General features: G+C 41.8%; 3 protein-coding genes across 3 annotated transcripts; all 3 read left to right on the top strand.

The window, feature by feature from the left end:
* The first annotated feature begins 979 nt into the window (after positions 1–979).
* LOC119730164 lies at positions 980–3,035 on the top strand. The gene has a single exon (XM_038202945.1). The coding sequence runs from the start codon at positions 1,175–1,177 to the stop codon at positions 2,030–2,032; it is 858 nt and encodes a 285-aa protein (XP_038058873.1). The 5' UTR covers positions 980–1,174; the 3' UTR covers positions 2,033–3,035.
* A 2,248-nt stretch (positions 3,036–5,283) lies between these two features.
* On the top strand, positions 5,284–7,358 carry LOC119730163. The gene has a single exon (XM_038202944.1). The coding sequence runs from the start codon at positions 5,497–5,499 to the stop codon at positions 7,114–7,116; it is 1,620 nt and encodes a 539-aa protein (XP_038058872.1). The 5' UTR covers positions 5,284–5,496; the 3' UTR covers positions 7,117–7,358.
* Positions 7,359–10,686: 3,328 nt separating this feature from the next.
* On the top strand, positions 10,687–13,160 carry LOC119730641. Its single transcript, XM_038203631.1, has one exon. The coding sequence runs from the start codon at positions 11,307–11,309 to the stop codon at positions 13,158–13,160; it is 1,854 nt and encodes a 617-aa protein (XP_038059559.1). The 5' UTR covers positions 10,687–11,306.
* The last annotated feature ends 665 nt before the right edge of the window (positions 13,161–13,825 follow it).

Genomic DNA, 13,825 nt, shown 5'->3' with positions numbered 1-13,825 from the left:
GTTTTCTGACATTACTTCCCTTTGTCTCAAAATAGTTTCTTTTGAAAATGTTAGAGGAAGTCAAAGTTGTTAATGACATCACTTTCCTTTTTGTAGAAATACACTGGTTTTTAATGCCCCATAAAAGGTAATTGTTGGAATAATAGTCAATCACTTCGTTGATAATTGATATGTCGTGATGTCTGATTGGACAATATACAGTACATGATGGGAGGGGCAGAGACAAGGAAGCAGACAATTGGACGAAAAAATTGATATTTAAAATTTGTGTCTGATCAAGGGCTTCAAAACTCCATGGCTAATCACAGTGGATTGTACATCTTCAGTGGGGCTTTGCATTAAGGACAGTGGAGCTGAAACCAATCACTTTACCTGCAGCGTAAGGTGGATGCTGTCCTCAGTGATGTACAAGCCTTCAACCTGCCAAGCTTGATGTGAAATCATCATTGTTCTTTGTTCTACTGAACTTGTTTTCCTGTGCATCTGATCTCTTCAGACTTGTGTGAGGACATACCATTTCCACACGCAATCAGCAGCAAAATGATGTCAGCCAGCATGATGTCTCCAATAGGTTTAGTCTTTGTGATGCTTCTCTATACAGCTGAGGGGAATTTCACAAGTGATCCAAGAAGTCAGACAGTGTACGAGGGGCACAATGTCAGATTTACTTGCAGATCTGCATACATGGCTCAATGTGGTTTTCCAAGGTTCCGTTGGTATAGATCTACCACTAGTCACCCATCACAACAATATGTTTCTGGTTGTATCCAGGTCGATCCTAGTTTAATGAATCGTATGACTGTTGAGCTTGATTTTCAAACCAGGATGTTTCACCTTGACATCCAAAACGTGCAGCTACAAGATGGCGGACAATACTGGTGTCAATTAGTCTATGCCATATACTTGGAGCAGCCTCTCGGATATACATGTAAACTCTTCAATATCCACACTGACAGTAAAATCACGACCTCCTCCTTCTTGCAGGGTAACGTGTCCGTCAAACCCCAGAGTGGGTGACAATGTTTCATTTACATGCACCTTGGCAGAGATTGACCCATCAGCTAATATAACTTGGTACATTAATTCATCAAGTGGCCATTGTCCACTCACTTCTATCCAGGAAGCCCGAGGTCTCGTTTCAAGAGTAAATCGTGTACTGCAAGCAACCGACAACATGAAGGAGTTTGTCTGCGTGGCTGGTCTAGATTTTAACACTGGCCCAAGATGCTCAGTTACACCTCTGCAGATACCGACAAGGGTTTCCATCTCACCAACTTTTCAGTCTGTATATGAGGGAGACAGTGCAGTGTTCACGTGTAATGTCAGAGCCATACCCCCTCTGACAGACGAAGAGTACAGATGGCGAATTTATAAAACTGATGAATCAGAGGTGACAGTTACAGGAGCTACACTGACTAGTTTTGATGGCCGATATAACATGATGGGGAATACTCTGGAGATCCTTGCAGTGTCTGCCGACTTTCACAACTCTTATGTAGCTTGTACAGTGGTTTATCCTCAAGGTTCTTCCAACAGCATCTACAAATCTGTCCTTACAGTTCTCAGTGTTACAACTGTGCTGTCCGCTACATCATCTACAGCCACGACAACAGTACAGTCACCAATTGGAGTGCTTATCGGGGGCGTGTTAGCACTTCTCCTCCTTCTGGTTGTCATCGTCCTTCTTGCCAGCTTCTTGCTCAGATACAAGAGGAAAGTCAGGAGACTTCGTCAGACACTGGCAGGGAATCCTGTTCAGATATCGGCCATTGGTTCATCAGAAGGGACGGACTTGACATACCAGAGCCTTCAAAAAGACATCGGAAATCAGAGAGCAACTGAACTAATGCACATGGATTTGAACCTTCAACAAGGTGAGCGAAACCAAGTCAGACCACAGGCGGGGTCTGAGGTAATGTACAAAAACCTCCCAAGAAATGACCCGAGTTATCCAGACTCGTCAGCAGGTAGAGAAAGACCAGAAGACATCGCAGAAAATGAGACAGGCCTATATGAGAACATTTCTGAGTAGACTAGATGCGGAGAGGAAGACTATGATCCATGAAGTCTCACCCCATGATGTTTGGACCAAGCACAGAGGAGATTATCATCTGACACGCATGCACAAAAGTTAGACATGCGTGCAGTGTGGCACCAAAGACAGGGGCGTGCAGTTGCCCACATTTGCAGTGGACAATAGATTTGATGTCATCAGAAGTCAACAGTGCCCATGCCATCCAAAAGTTTGAAACTCTTTCTGAACTTTTAGGTAAAACAGTCTTAGTGATCAACTTCTACCAAGTGTATAATTGCACTATAGTGGCAAGCAAGGTGCAATTTCAACGTTCTTCCCATTGTGATGAAAATTTGTGATAGTAAAAAAAAAGGGAATAAATATGTCTTGAAGGGGATAAATATATGTACTTGCATGTTTTTAAACGTACTCATTTAATACCAGCCAAGCATATATTTATTCCCATCCATTAATACCTTTCAGTCAAAAAGTCAAAACACGTCACAAATTCACAATTTCCACCGATTCTGTTCAACAAATGTACCTCCCGTTTTGTGAGGCAAAGGCGGGTCTCTTTAGAAAAAAAACTGTCTAGTTATTTGACTGTTTAAACAAACAAATAAGCAATGGATAAGCGGTAGACCTTATACATTAAGGCCGAGTCAGACGGCAATGATTTTGTATTGCTGGGATAGACATAAGTAAACCTTTTCTGCATTCATTGTAAATAATTTTAACTAAACAGGGACTAGAACACCCTCTGATATACCTGCAATGCATAGGTCTGTACACAGAATAACATTTATTTTTTTCAAAGTGTCTTATGCAGAACTTGTAATTAATGGGAAAATGTAATGAAATGTTGTTCATGAAATATCTTTCTAATAAAATGTAGCATTAAGGAATGAAAATAGTTAAATATTCTTTAAAAGACTTTCAATGGTGTCTCACTGGATATGTTATCACATTGCCATCAATTAAAATAGAGTGAACAAAACGGCACGTACAGGATTCTATGAGACTGGCTTCAAACATAAAGATTTGTGAAAAATCAGTGCGAGCTCGTTTCGACACGGATTAAGAATTTCAAAAGTTCATGTTTGGAGGAGGTCAAAGTAAGGAGTTCACATTTGGTCTTTGTTTTAGAAGTATTAAACAGAGGAAGAAAACTAGTCAGTGTACAATTAAAGTGATCAGTGGAAGAAAATGGATGTTTTTTTTTCAGCTCAATTGAATCAGTCTGATCGGTTTCATAGAATCTATGAAATTTAAAAAGTTTTGTTTGACGTTGCTTCCCTTTGTCTCAAAATATTTTTTTGTTGAAGATTTTAAAGGAAGTCAAAGATGTTAATGACGTCACTTCCCTCTGTCTGAAAATACACTTCTTTTTAATGCCAAAAAATGGCGTTTTGTAAAAATAGTCGACCACTTCCTTGATGGTGGATATGCTGTGATGTCTGATTGGATGGATGAAACTTGGCCTCCGTAAATTGTTCAAAAGATGGGTGGGTGGGTTGGGGGAGGCTGGTACCCTCTTCAAAATAGGGGGCGCTCTTCAAAACCGGCCATTATGCAAGCTACGCATTATGTGCCCATTTTCAGGCGCATTATAAGGGTTTGGGGGCTTGGTTTTCATATTCCTCGTTCATATCAGAACTCTCTATACCACTGTGGGAAATGGTTACTGAAAACAAATTATCCAGAATTTTAGGGCCAGTTTTGTTTTCATCTCGAGAGGCACATTGATGCTCGAGGGGGGACATTTATGTCTGCAAGAGGGGCACTTGGATAAATCTGGGGGAGGGGGCAACCCCCTTCCGACGCCCTTGGATATTGTTAGCACATTTGTTGTCAATGTCAAGTTCTGAGTGGGGGTATGCATTGAGGACAGTGGTGCTCAAACCCAGCTTTAGACACATGTCATTGCTGCATGAGGTGAATGCTGTTCTTAGTGATACATACATGTACAAGTCGTCGACCAGACAAGCTTAATGCACCTTCTTTGGCATATATGACCTTTTTTCATTATTCTTCTAAACTACAATCCTGGCCAAATCTCGCTGGGCCCCCAACCCCCCAGCCCCCGGTCAATGTTGTCTCTCATTGCGCGGTGTGTGCTCCATCCGCTGGAGAGAACAACATTGACCGGGGGAGCAGGGGAGTTGGTGACCGTTGGAGGCTAAGGTTATTTCCAAGTGTCCCAACCATTTTGGCCGGGATTGTAGCTTTGGTTTGCATCTGATCTCTTCCGACTTGTCCATGGAAGTACTACAAGAACAATCAGCAGGCAAATAATGTCATCCAACATGACATGTCTGGTTACTTTGGTCTTTGTGGTGTTTCTGTATCTAGCTGAATGTCAGATCTCCCAGAATCTCACACATAATCCCAATTTTGCCAGGGGGTGCTGGATTTTCTAAAGAACAAAATTAATGCGGCCAGTGCAGAGTGCGAAACCCTTACAGCGTTGGGTCTGTGGCCCACTTAAGGGCCTCGGAAAATGTTGGATTCTGGATGCTATGTGGTGCGATCTGTATTTAATGGGGAAAATGTCATAAAATATTATTTGTGAAATATCTATCCGAGAACATGTTGCATAAGGGCAATTAGTGATCAGTTACTTCTCCTCCAAAGAATATGAGTAATAAGTTATGAATAGAAATGTCTTATCACCTCATCATCAATAGAGTGAACAAAATAACAGTTACAGGATTTTATGAGGCTGGTTTGAAACTCTAATATTTGCGACAAAGCAAAGGGAAGCTCATTGTCAGATTGTGGCAGGAAACAAAAACTAAAAAATAACAAAGTTTGAAGGTTGTTTTTGTTCAAGTGAACATATTAAGCCTTTGTAGAGAAGTATTTATAAAGAAATAATTTTCTTTTTCTGATCAATTTAACAAGTCTAATCAGTTTAAAAGACTCCTTTAATAAGTAAACAAGGAAATCAGTGTTGTTTCTGACATTACTTCCCTTTGTCTCAAAATAGTTTCTGTTGAAAATGTAAGAGGAAGTCAAAGTTGTTAATGACATCACTTTCCTTTTTGTAGAAATACACTGGTTTTTAATGCCCCATAAAAGGTAATTGTTGGAATAATAGTCAATCACTTCCTTGATAATTGATATGTCGTGATGTCTGATTGGACAATATACAGTACATGATGGGAGGGGCAGAGACAAGGAAGCAGACGATTGGACAAAAAAATTGATATTTAAAATTTGTGTGTTATCAAGAGCTTAAAAACTCCATGGCTAATCACAGTGGATAGTTCATCGTCAGTGGGGTATGCATTAAGGACAGTGGAGCTGAAACCAATCACTTTACCTGCAGCGTAAGGTGGATGCTGTCCTCAGTGATGTACGAGCCTTCAACCTGCCAAACTTGATGTGAAACCACCGTTGTTCTTTGTTCTACTGAACTTGTTTTCCTGTGCATCTGATCTCTTCAGACTTGTCTGTTTCCACACGCAATCAGCAGCAAAATGATGTCAGCCAGCATGATGTCTCCAATAGGTTTAGTCTTTGTGATGCTTCTCTATACAGCTGAGGGGGTTTTCACAATCCATCCAAGAAATCAGACAGTATATGAGGGGGACAATGTCACATTAACTTGCGGATCTGAATACATGACTCAATGTAATTATCAAAGATTCTATTGGTGTAGATCTACCACTAGTCACCCAGCACAGCAATATGTTTCTGGTTGTATCCAGGTCGTTCCTAGTTTAAGGAATCGTATGACTGTTGAGCTTGATGTACTAACCAGGGTGTTTCACCTCAACATCCAAAACGTGCAGCTACAGGACGGCGGACAATACTGGTGTCAATTATTCTATGCTCAGAACAGCCACTTAAATAAAAACTCTTCAAAAGCCACACTGACAGTAATCCCACGACCTCCTCCTTCTTGCATGGTAACAAGTCCGTCAAACCCAAGAGTGGGTGACAATGTTTCATTTACATGCACCTTGGCAGGGAGTGACCCATCAGCTGCTATAACTTGGCACATTAATTCATCAAGTGGCCATCGTCCACTCACTTCTATCCAGGAAGTCCGAGAAGGTCGCGTTTCAAGAGTAAATCGAGTACTGCAAGCAACCGACAACATGAAAGAGTTTGTCTGCGTGGCTGGTCTAGATTTTAACACTGGCCCAAGATGCTCAGTTACACCTCTGCAGATACCGACAAGGGTTTCCATCTCACCAACTTTTCAGTCTGTATATGAGGGAGACAGTGCAGTGTTCACGTGTAATGTCAGAGCCATACCCCCTCTGACAGACGAAGAGTACAGATGGCGAATTTATAAAACTGATGAATCAGAGGTGACAGTTACAGGAGCTACACTGACTAGTTTTGATGGCCGATATAACATGATGGGGAATACTCTGGAGATCCTTGCAGTGTCTGCCGACTTTCATAACTCTTATATAACTTGTACAGCCATTTATCCTCAAGATTCGTCCATCAGCATCAACAGATCTCTCCTTACAGTTCTCAGTGTTACAACTGTGCTGTCCGCTACATCATCTACAGCCACGGCAACAGTACAGGAGTCCAAGGATCCAAGTGTCCTCCAAACGGAAGAAACTCACTTTGGGGTGAAAACTCCCGACCACTATTCCACCAGTGTCAGGACCACAATTACTAATGAACTCAAGGAGGAGGATGATACTTGTTTATGTCAGATAATACCAATTGGAGTGCTAATCGGGGGCGTGTTAGCACTTCTTCTACTTCTGGTTGTCATCATCCTTCTTGCCAGCTTCTTGCTCAGATACAAGAGGAAAGTCAGGAGACTTCGTCAGACACTGGCAGGGAATCCTGTTCAGATATCAGCCATTGGTTCATCAGAAGGGATGGACTTGACATACCAGAGCCTTCAAAAAGACGTCGGAAATCAGGGAGCAACTGAACTAACGTACATGGATTTGAACCTTCAACAAGGCGAGGGAAACCAAGTCAGACCACAGGCGGAGTCTGAAGTAAGCTACAAAAACCTCCCAAGAAATGACCCGAGTTATCCAGACTCGTCAGCATGTAGAGAAAGACCAGAGGACATGGCAGAAAATGAGACAGGCCTATATGAGAACATTTCTGAGTAGACTAGATACGGAGAGGAAGACTTTGATCCATGAAGTCTCACCCCACGATGTTTGGACCAAGCACAGTGGTGATCACATCTGACACGCATGCACAAAAGTTAGACATGCGTGCAGTGTGGCACTAAAGACAGGGACGTGTAGTTGCCCACATTTGCAGAGGGCAATAGATTTGATGTCATCAAAAGCCAACAGTGCCCATGCCATCCAAAAGTTTGAAACTCTTTCTAAACATTTTAGGTTCAACAGTCTTTGTGACCAACTTCTACCAAGTGTATAATTGCACTATAGTGGCAAGCAAAGTGCAATTTCAACATTCTTCCCATTGTGATGAAAATTTGTGATAGTGAAAAAAAAAGGGAATAAATATGTCTTGAAGGGGATAAATATGTACTTGCACGTTTTTAAACGTACTCATTTAATACCGACCAAGCACATATTTATTCCCATTCATTAATACCTTTCAGTCAAAAAGTCAGAACACGTCACAAATTCATAATTTCCACCGATTCTGTTCAACAAATGTACCTCCCGTTTTGTGAGACAAAGGCGGGTCTTTTTAGAGAAAAAAAACTGTCTAGTAATTTGACTGTTTAAACAAACAAACAAGCAATGGACAAGTGGTAGACCTTATACATTACGGTTGAGTCAGACGGCAATGATTTTGTATTGCTGAGATAGACATGGCTAAACCTTTCAGGCATTCATTGTAAATAACTTTAACTAAACAGGGGCTAGAACACCCTCTGATATACCTGCAATGCATAGGTCTGTACACAGAATAACATTTTTTCTTCAAATTGTCTGATGCAGAACTTGTAATTAATGGGAAAAATGTAATGAAATGTTGTTCATGAAATATCTTTCTAATAAAATGTAGCATTAAGGAAAGAGAGTAGTTATAAATTCTTTAAAAGACTTTCAATGGTGTCTGACTGGATATGTTATCACATTGGCATTAAATTAAAATAGATTGAACAAAACGACAAGTACATAATTCTATGAGGCTGGCTTCAAACATAAAGATTTGTGACAAATCAATGCGAGCTCTTTTCGACACGGAGTAAGAATTTCAAAAGTTTCATGTTTGGAGGAGGTCAAAGTTAGGTGTGCACATTTGGTCTTTGTTTTAGAAGTATTAAAAAGAGGAAGAAAGCTAGTCAGTGTAGGATTAAGGAAACTGATCAGTGAAAGAAAATGGGTGGTTTTTATGCCCCGCGGCGAAGCCGAAGGGGCATACTGTTTCCGCCTTGTCCTTCCGTGGGTGGGTGGGTGTGTGGGTGTGTGTGAGAATGGGTGGGTGGGTGTGTGTGTGTGTCCGGACAAATCTTGTCAGCGCGATAACTTGAGAAATACCTAATATATGAACTTCAAATTTGGTTTGTGGATTGTCCTTGGTAATCCTAAGAAGCCTTTTGCATTTGGGGCCGAAAGGTCAAGGGTCAAGGTCACAGTGGCTGAAACAATAGAAATTTTGTCAGCGTGATAACTTGAGATATTCTTTACATATGAACTTCAAATTTGGTTTGTGGATTGTCCTTGGCAATCCTAAGGACCCTATCGCATTGGGGGTCGAAAGGTCAAGGGTCAAGGTCACATATTTATTCTGAGATCATAGGGATTAGGGATTAATTCATATAAAACCTACAGAAGACACTAATGCTGTCAATGAACGTTCCATTTGACCAAGGTACATGTAAGTTGATGTTAGAGTGGTGTTATGTCATGGAAACAGTCACGGTTGCGGGGCATTTGTGTTTGTAAACACACCTGACTTGTTTGTTTTTGTTTTTAGCTCATTTGAGCCAGGCTGATGGGTTTAATAGAATCTATGAAATTTAAAAAGGAAGTAAAAGTTTTTCCTGACATTTCTTCCCTTTGTCTCAAAATATTTTTTGTTGAAGATTTGAAAGGAAGTCAAAGATATAACTGACATCACTTCCCTCTGTCTGAAAATACACTTCTTTTTAATGCCAAAAATGGCGTTTTGTAAAACAATTTGACCACTTCCTCGATGGTGGATATGCTGTGATGTCTGATTGGATGGATGAAACTTGGCCTCCATAAATTCAAAAGGTGGGTGGGTGGGTTGGGGAGGCTGGTACCATCTTCAAAATAGGGGGCGCTATTCAAAACCGGCCATTATGCAAGCTACGCATTATGTGCCCATTTTCAGGCGCATTATAAGGGTTTGGAGGCTTGGTTTTCATATTCCTCGTTCATATCAGAACTCTCTATACCACTTTGGGAAATGGTTACTGAAAACAAATTATCCAGAATGTTAGGGCCAGTTTTGTTTTCATCTCGAAAGGCACATTGATGCTCGAGGGGGGACATTTGTATGTCTGCAAGAGGGGCACTTGGGCAAGTGCCCCCCCCCCCCCTTCCGACGCCCCTGGATATTTTCTGTTTTAGCCTCTGAAGAAGAACTTGCTAAGTTCGCAACGTCAGGCCACATTAATTTTAATATTTATATATTTCAGGTCCATCCAGTCAGTAAGCAGTTTGCAGCAGTTTTACTTCTTTTCATGCCCCTGGATATTGTTAGCACATTTGTTGTCAATGTCAAGTTCTGAGTGGGGGTATGCATTGAGGACAGTGGTGCTCAAACCCAGCAGTTGACACCTGTCCTTGCTGCATGTGAATGCTGTTCTTAGTGATACATACATGTACAAGCCTTCGACCAGAAAAGCTTAATGCACATTCTTTTGGCATATATGACCTTTTTTTTCATTATTCTTCTAAACTACAATCCTGGCCAAATCTCGCTGGGCCCCCAACCCCCCAGCCCCCGCCCAATGTTGTCTCTCATTGCGCGGTGTGTGTTCCATCCGCTGAAGAGAACAACATTGACCGGGGGAGCAGGGGAGTTGGTGACCGTTGGAGGCTAAGGTTATTTCCAAGTGTCCCATCCATTTGGCCGGGATTGTAGCTTTGGTTTGCATCTGATCTCTTCAGACTTGTCTAAGGATATACAATCAGCAGACAAATAATGTCGTCCAACATGACATGTCTGGTTGCTTTGGTCTTTGTAGTGTTTCTGTATCTAGCTGAATGTCAGATCTTCCAGTATCTCAAACATAATCCCAATTTTGCCAGGGGGTGCTGGATTTTCTAAAGAACAAAATTAATGCGGCCAGTGCAGAGTGCAAAACCCTTACGGCGTGGGGTCCCTGGCCCACTTAAGGGCCCTGGAAAATGTTGGATTCTGGATGCCATGTGGTGCAATCTGTATTTAATGGGGAAAATGTCATGAAATATTATTTATGAGAAAATCCATCCGAGAAAATGTAGCATAAGGGCAATAAATAATCAGTTACTTCTCCTCCATAAGAATATGAATAATAAGTTATGAATAGAAATGTCTTATCACCTCATTATAAATAGAGTGAACAAAATAACAGTTACAGGATTTTATGAGGCGCTGGTTTTAAACTCTGATATTTGCGACGAAGCAAAGGGAAGCTCATTGTAGCAGGAAGCAGAAACTAAAAAATTACAAAGTTTGAAGGATATTTTGTTCAAGTAAAGATACTCGGCCTTTGTTTAGAAGTATTTAAAAGATACTTTTTTTTCTGATCAATTTAACAAGTCTAATCAGTTTAAAAGATTCCTTCAATAATTAAACAGAGGAAATCAGTGTTGTTTTCTGACATTACTTCCCTTTGTCTCAAAATATTTTCTTTTGAAAATGTAAGAGGAAATCAAAGTTGTTAATGACATCACTTTCCTTTTTGTAGAAATACACTGGTTTTTAATGCCCCATAAAAGGTCATTTTTTTAATTAATAGTCAACCACTTCCGTGATTGTGGATGTGTTGTGATGTCTGATTGGATACAAATATTACACCCTGGATATGATGGGAGGGGTCGAGACAAGGAAGCAGACGATTGAAAAAAAAATTGATATTTAAAAGTTGTGTCTTCATCAAGGGCTTCAAAACTACATGGCTAATCGTAGTGGATAGTACATCTTCAATGGGGCTATGCATTAAGGACTGTGGAGCTGAAACCAATCACTTTACCTGCAGCGTAAGGTGGATGCTGTCCTCAGTGATGTACGAGCCTTCAACCTGCCAAGCTTGATGTGAAACCACCGTTGTTCTTTGTTCTACTGAACTTGTTTTCCTGTGCATCTGATCTCTTCAGACTTGTGTGAGGACACACCATTTCCACACGCAATCAGCAGTGAAATGATGCTACCCAACATGATGTCTTCAATTGGTTTAGTCTTTGTGATGCTTCTCTATACAGCTGAGGGGGATTTCACAAGCAATCCCAGAAGTCGTGCAGTATATGAGGGGGACAATGTCAGATTTACTTGTGGATCTGCATACATGACTCAATGTCTTTATCCAAGTTTCCGTTGGTATAGATCTACCACTAGTCACCCATCACAACAAAATGTTTCTGGTTGTTACCAGGTCAATCATATTTTAAGGAATCGTATAACTGTTGACCTTGATATACAAACCAGGATGTTTCACCTTGACATCCAAAATGTGCAGCTTCAAGATGGTGGACGATACTGGTGTCAATTATTCTATGATCAGAACATCTACCCACATATAAACTCTTTAAAAGCCACACTGACAGTAATCCCACGATCTCCTTCTTGCATGGTAACAAGTCCGTCAAACCCAAGAGTGGGTGACAATGTTTCATTTACTTGCACCTTGGAAGGGATCGACCCATCAGCTGCTATAACTTGGTATATTAATTCATCAAGTGGCCATCGTCCACTCACTTCTATCCAGGAAGCCCGAGAAGGTCGCGTTTCAAGAGTTAATCGAGTACTGCAAGCAACTGACAACATGAAGGAGTTTGTCTGCGTGGCTGGTCCAGACTTGAACACTGGCCCAACATGCTCAGTTACACCTCTGCAGATACCACCGAAGGTCTCCATCTCACCAACTTTTGAATATGTATATGAGGGAGAAAGTGCAGTGTTCACATGTAATGTAGAAGCGATACCCCCACTGATAGTTGAAAAGTACAGATGGCGAATTTGTAAAACTGATGGATCAGAGGTGAGAGTTCAAGGAGCTACACTGACTAGTTTTGATGGCCGATATAACATGATGGGGAATACTCTGGAGATCCTTGCAGTGTCTGCCGACTTTAATAACTCTAATGTAACTTGTAAAGCCGTTTATCCTCAAGGTTCTGCGAACAGCATCTACAGATCTGTCCTTACAGTTCTCAGTGTTACAACTGTGCTGTCATCTGCAGCCACGGCAATAGTGCAGGAGACAAAAGCTCCAAGTGTACCTGAAACCGAAGAAACTCATTTTGGGGAGAAAACTCCCAATCAACATTCCACTAGCAGTAGCATCATGACCACCATTTCTTCAAATGAACCCAAACAGGACGGTGATACATCTCAGAAATTACCAATTGGTGTTCTCGTTGGAGGAGCGCTGGCTATTCTTCTCCTACTGGTTACCATCATCCTCCTCGTCTGCTTCTTGGTCAGGAACAAGAGGAATGTCAGGAGACCGAGACAGGTCGTGGCTGGGAGTCCCGTGCAGGAATCTGCAAGGCAAGACACAGTCACCGCTAGGTCTTCAGTGGAGACTGACTTGACATACTTATACCTTCCAAGAGATGACCAAAGTCACCCAACCCGAACCAACATGTCGTCTGAAGAGACCACAGAGTGCGAGACAGACCTGTACGCCATTCCAGACAAGAGCGGCAGCAGAGAGGTGAAGCATTTCACCATGACGCCACCGGCCAACAAGACCAGCACCAGCCGCAGGTTTGTCAGTCTTCCCCGTAACTTGGACCCTGCGTCTTCAAACGGCCACGAAATGGTAGTCTATGCTCAGGTGAACAAGAACATCAAGAGGTACCCCAAACCCACTGCAGACAAGCCCGCAGTTGGCGATACCCAAGAAATGGCATCATCACTCCAAGACCAAGCATCCCAAGGTGAGGACATGGAGGAACCCGAATACGCAGACTTGGACTTTAATCAAGTTCCTCAAGGAGCACCGGGAGTTGACGCCATCTACGCCAAACCCCACAAAGGCCCCAAGAAGTAGCCCAAGACAGCCTCCACTCCCAGTGACTAAGGTACTGTAAACATAGCATCTCTAACACATCACAAAGTGAATCACAACGATGAAGTCAGAGGGCAAAAGATTTTAAAAAAAATTTAAAAAAAATTATTATTAACTGGTTTTCATAAAGTGGATGTATGTACAGTACCGATCAGAGTAAACAATTCCTGGTATACGGTAAATACGTTCTTCGTCAAAGTGTTTCAGCTCTGCCCACTACGGAAGGCAGATTAGCGGGGATTAAAAAACCACAAACGATCCTGCAGTCAAGCGGCAAGTCGATATCGTTTTATTGCTGCAGTACACGTTGTTGTGTTTACCATTGAACCACAGGCAGATCTCGTGGCGGTAGTTCGTTTTTATGAGGTCGGCGAACGCTTCTTATCTGCGCTTAATCCTTAGCAAACACTGCGAGATAATAACATTGTTACCTGGAGTAATTCTGCACTCATACATGTACCAACAGGCCGCTACACTACAGTATGAGTATGATGAGTGGATACCGGTTTTCAGAACATTTCACGAAAACGTTCTACAGTATAGACTGTATAGTACGTACGTATCCAAAGAGCGGTCTAAAAAACGACCTATATAGTATCATGCTTGGGGGGGGGGGGGAATCAGGCTTCTTTCTTTGAGAGGCCGCC

Source organism: Patiria miniata, unplaced genomic scaffold (genome assembly GCF_015706575.1).
Source record: "Patiria miniata isolate m_02_andy unplaced genomic scaffold, ASM1570657v1 HiC_scaffold_22, whole genome shotgun sequence".
NCBI classification, from domain to species: domain Eukaryota; kingdom Metazoa; phylum Echinodermata; class Asteroidea; order Valvatida; family Asterinidae; genus Patiria; species Patiria miniata.
This window is presented reverse-complemented; position numbering and strand designations above follow the sequence as displayed.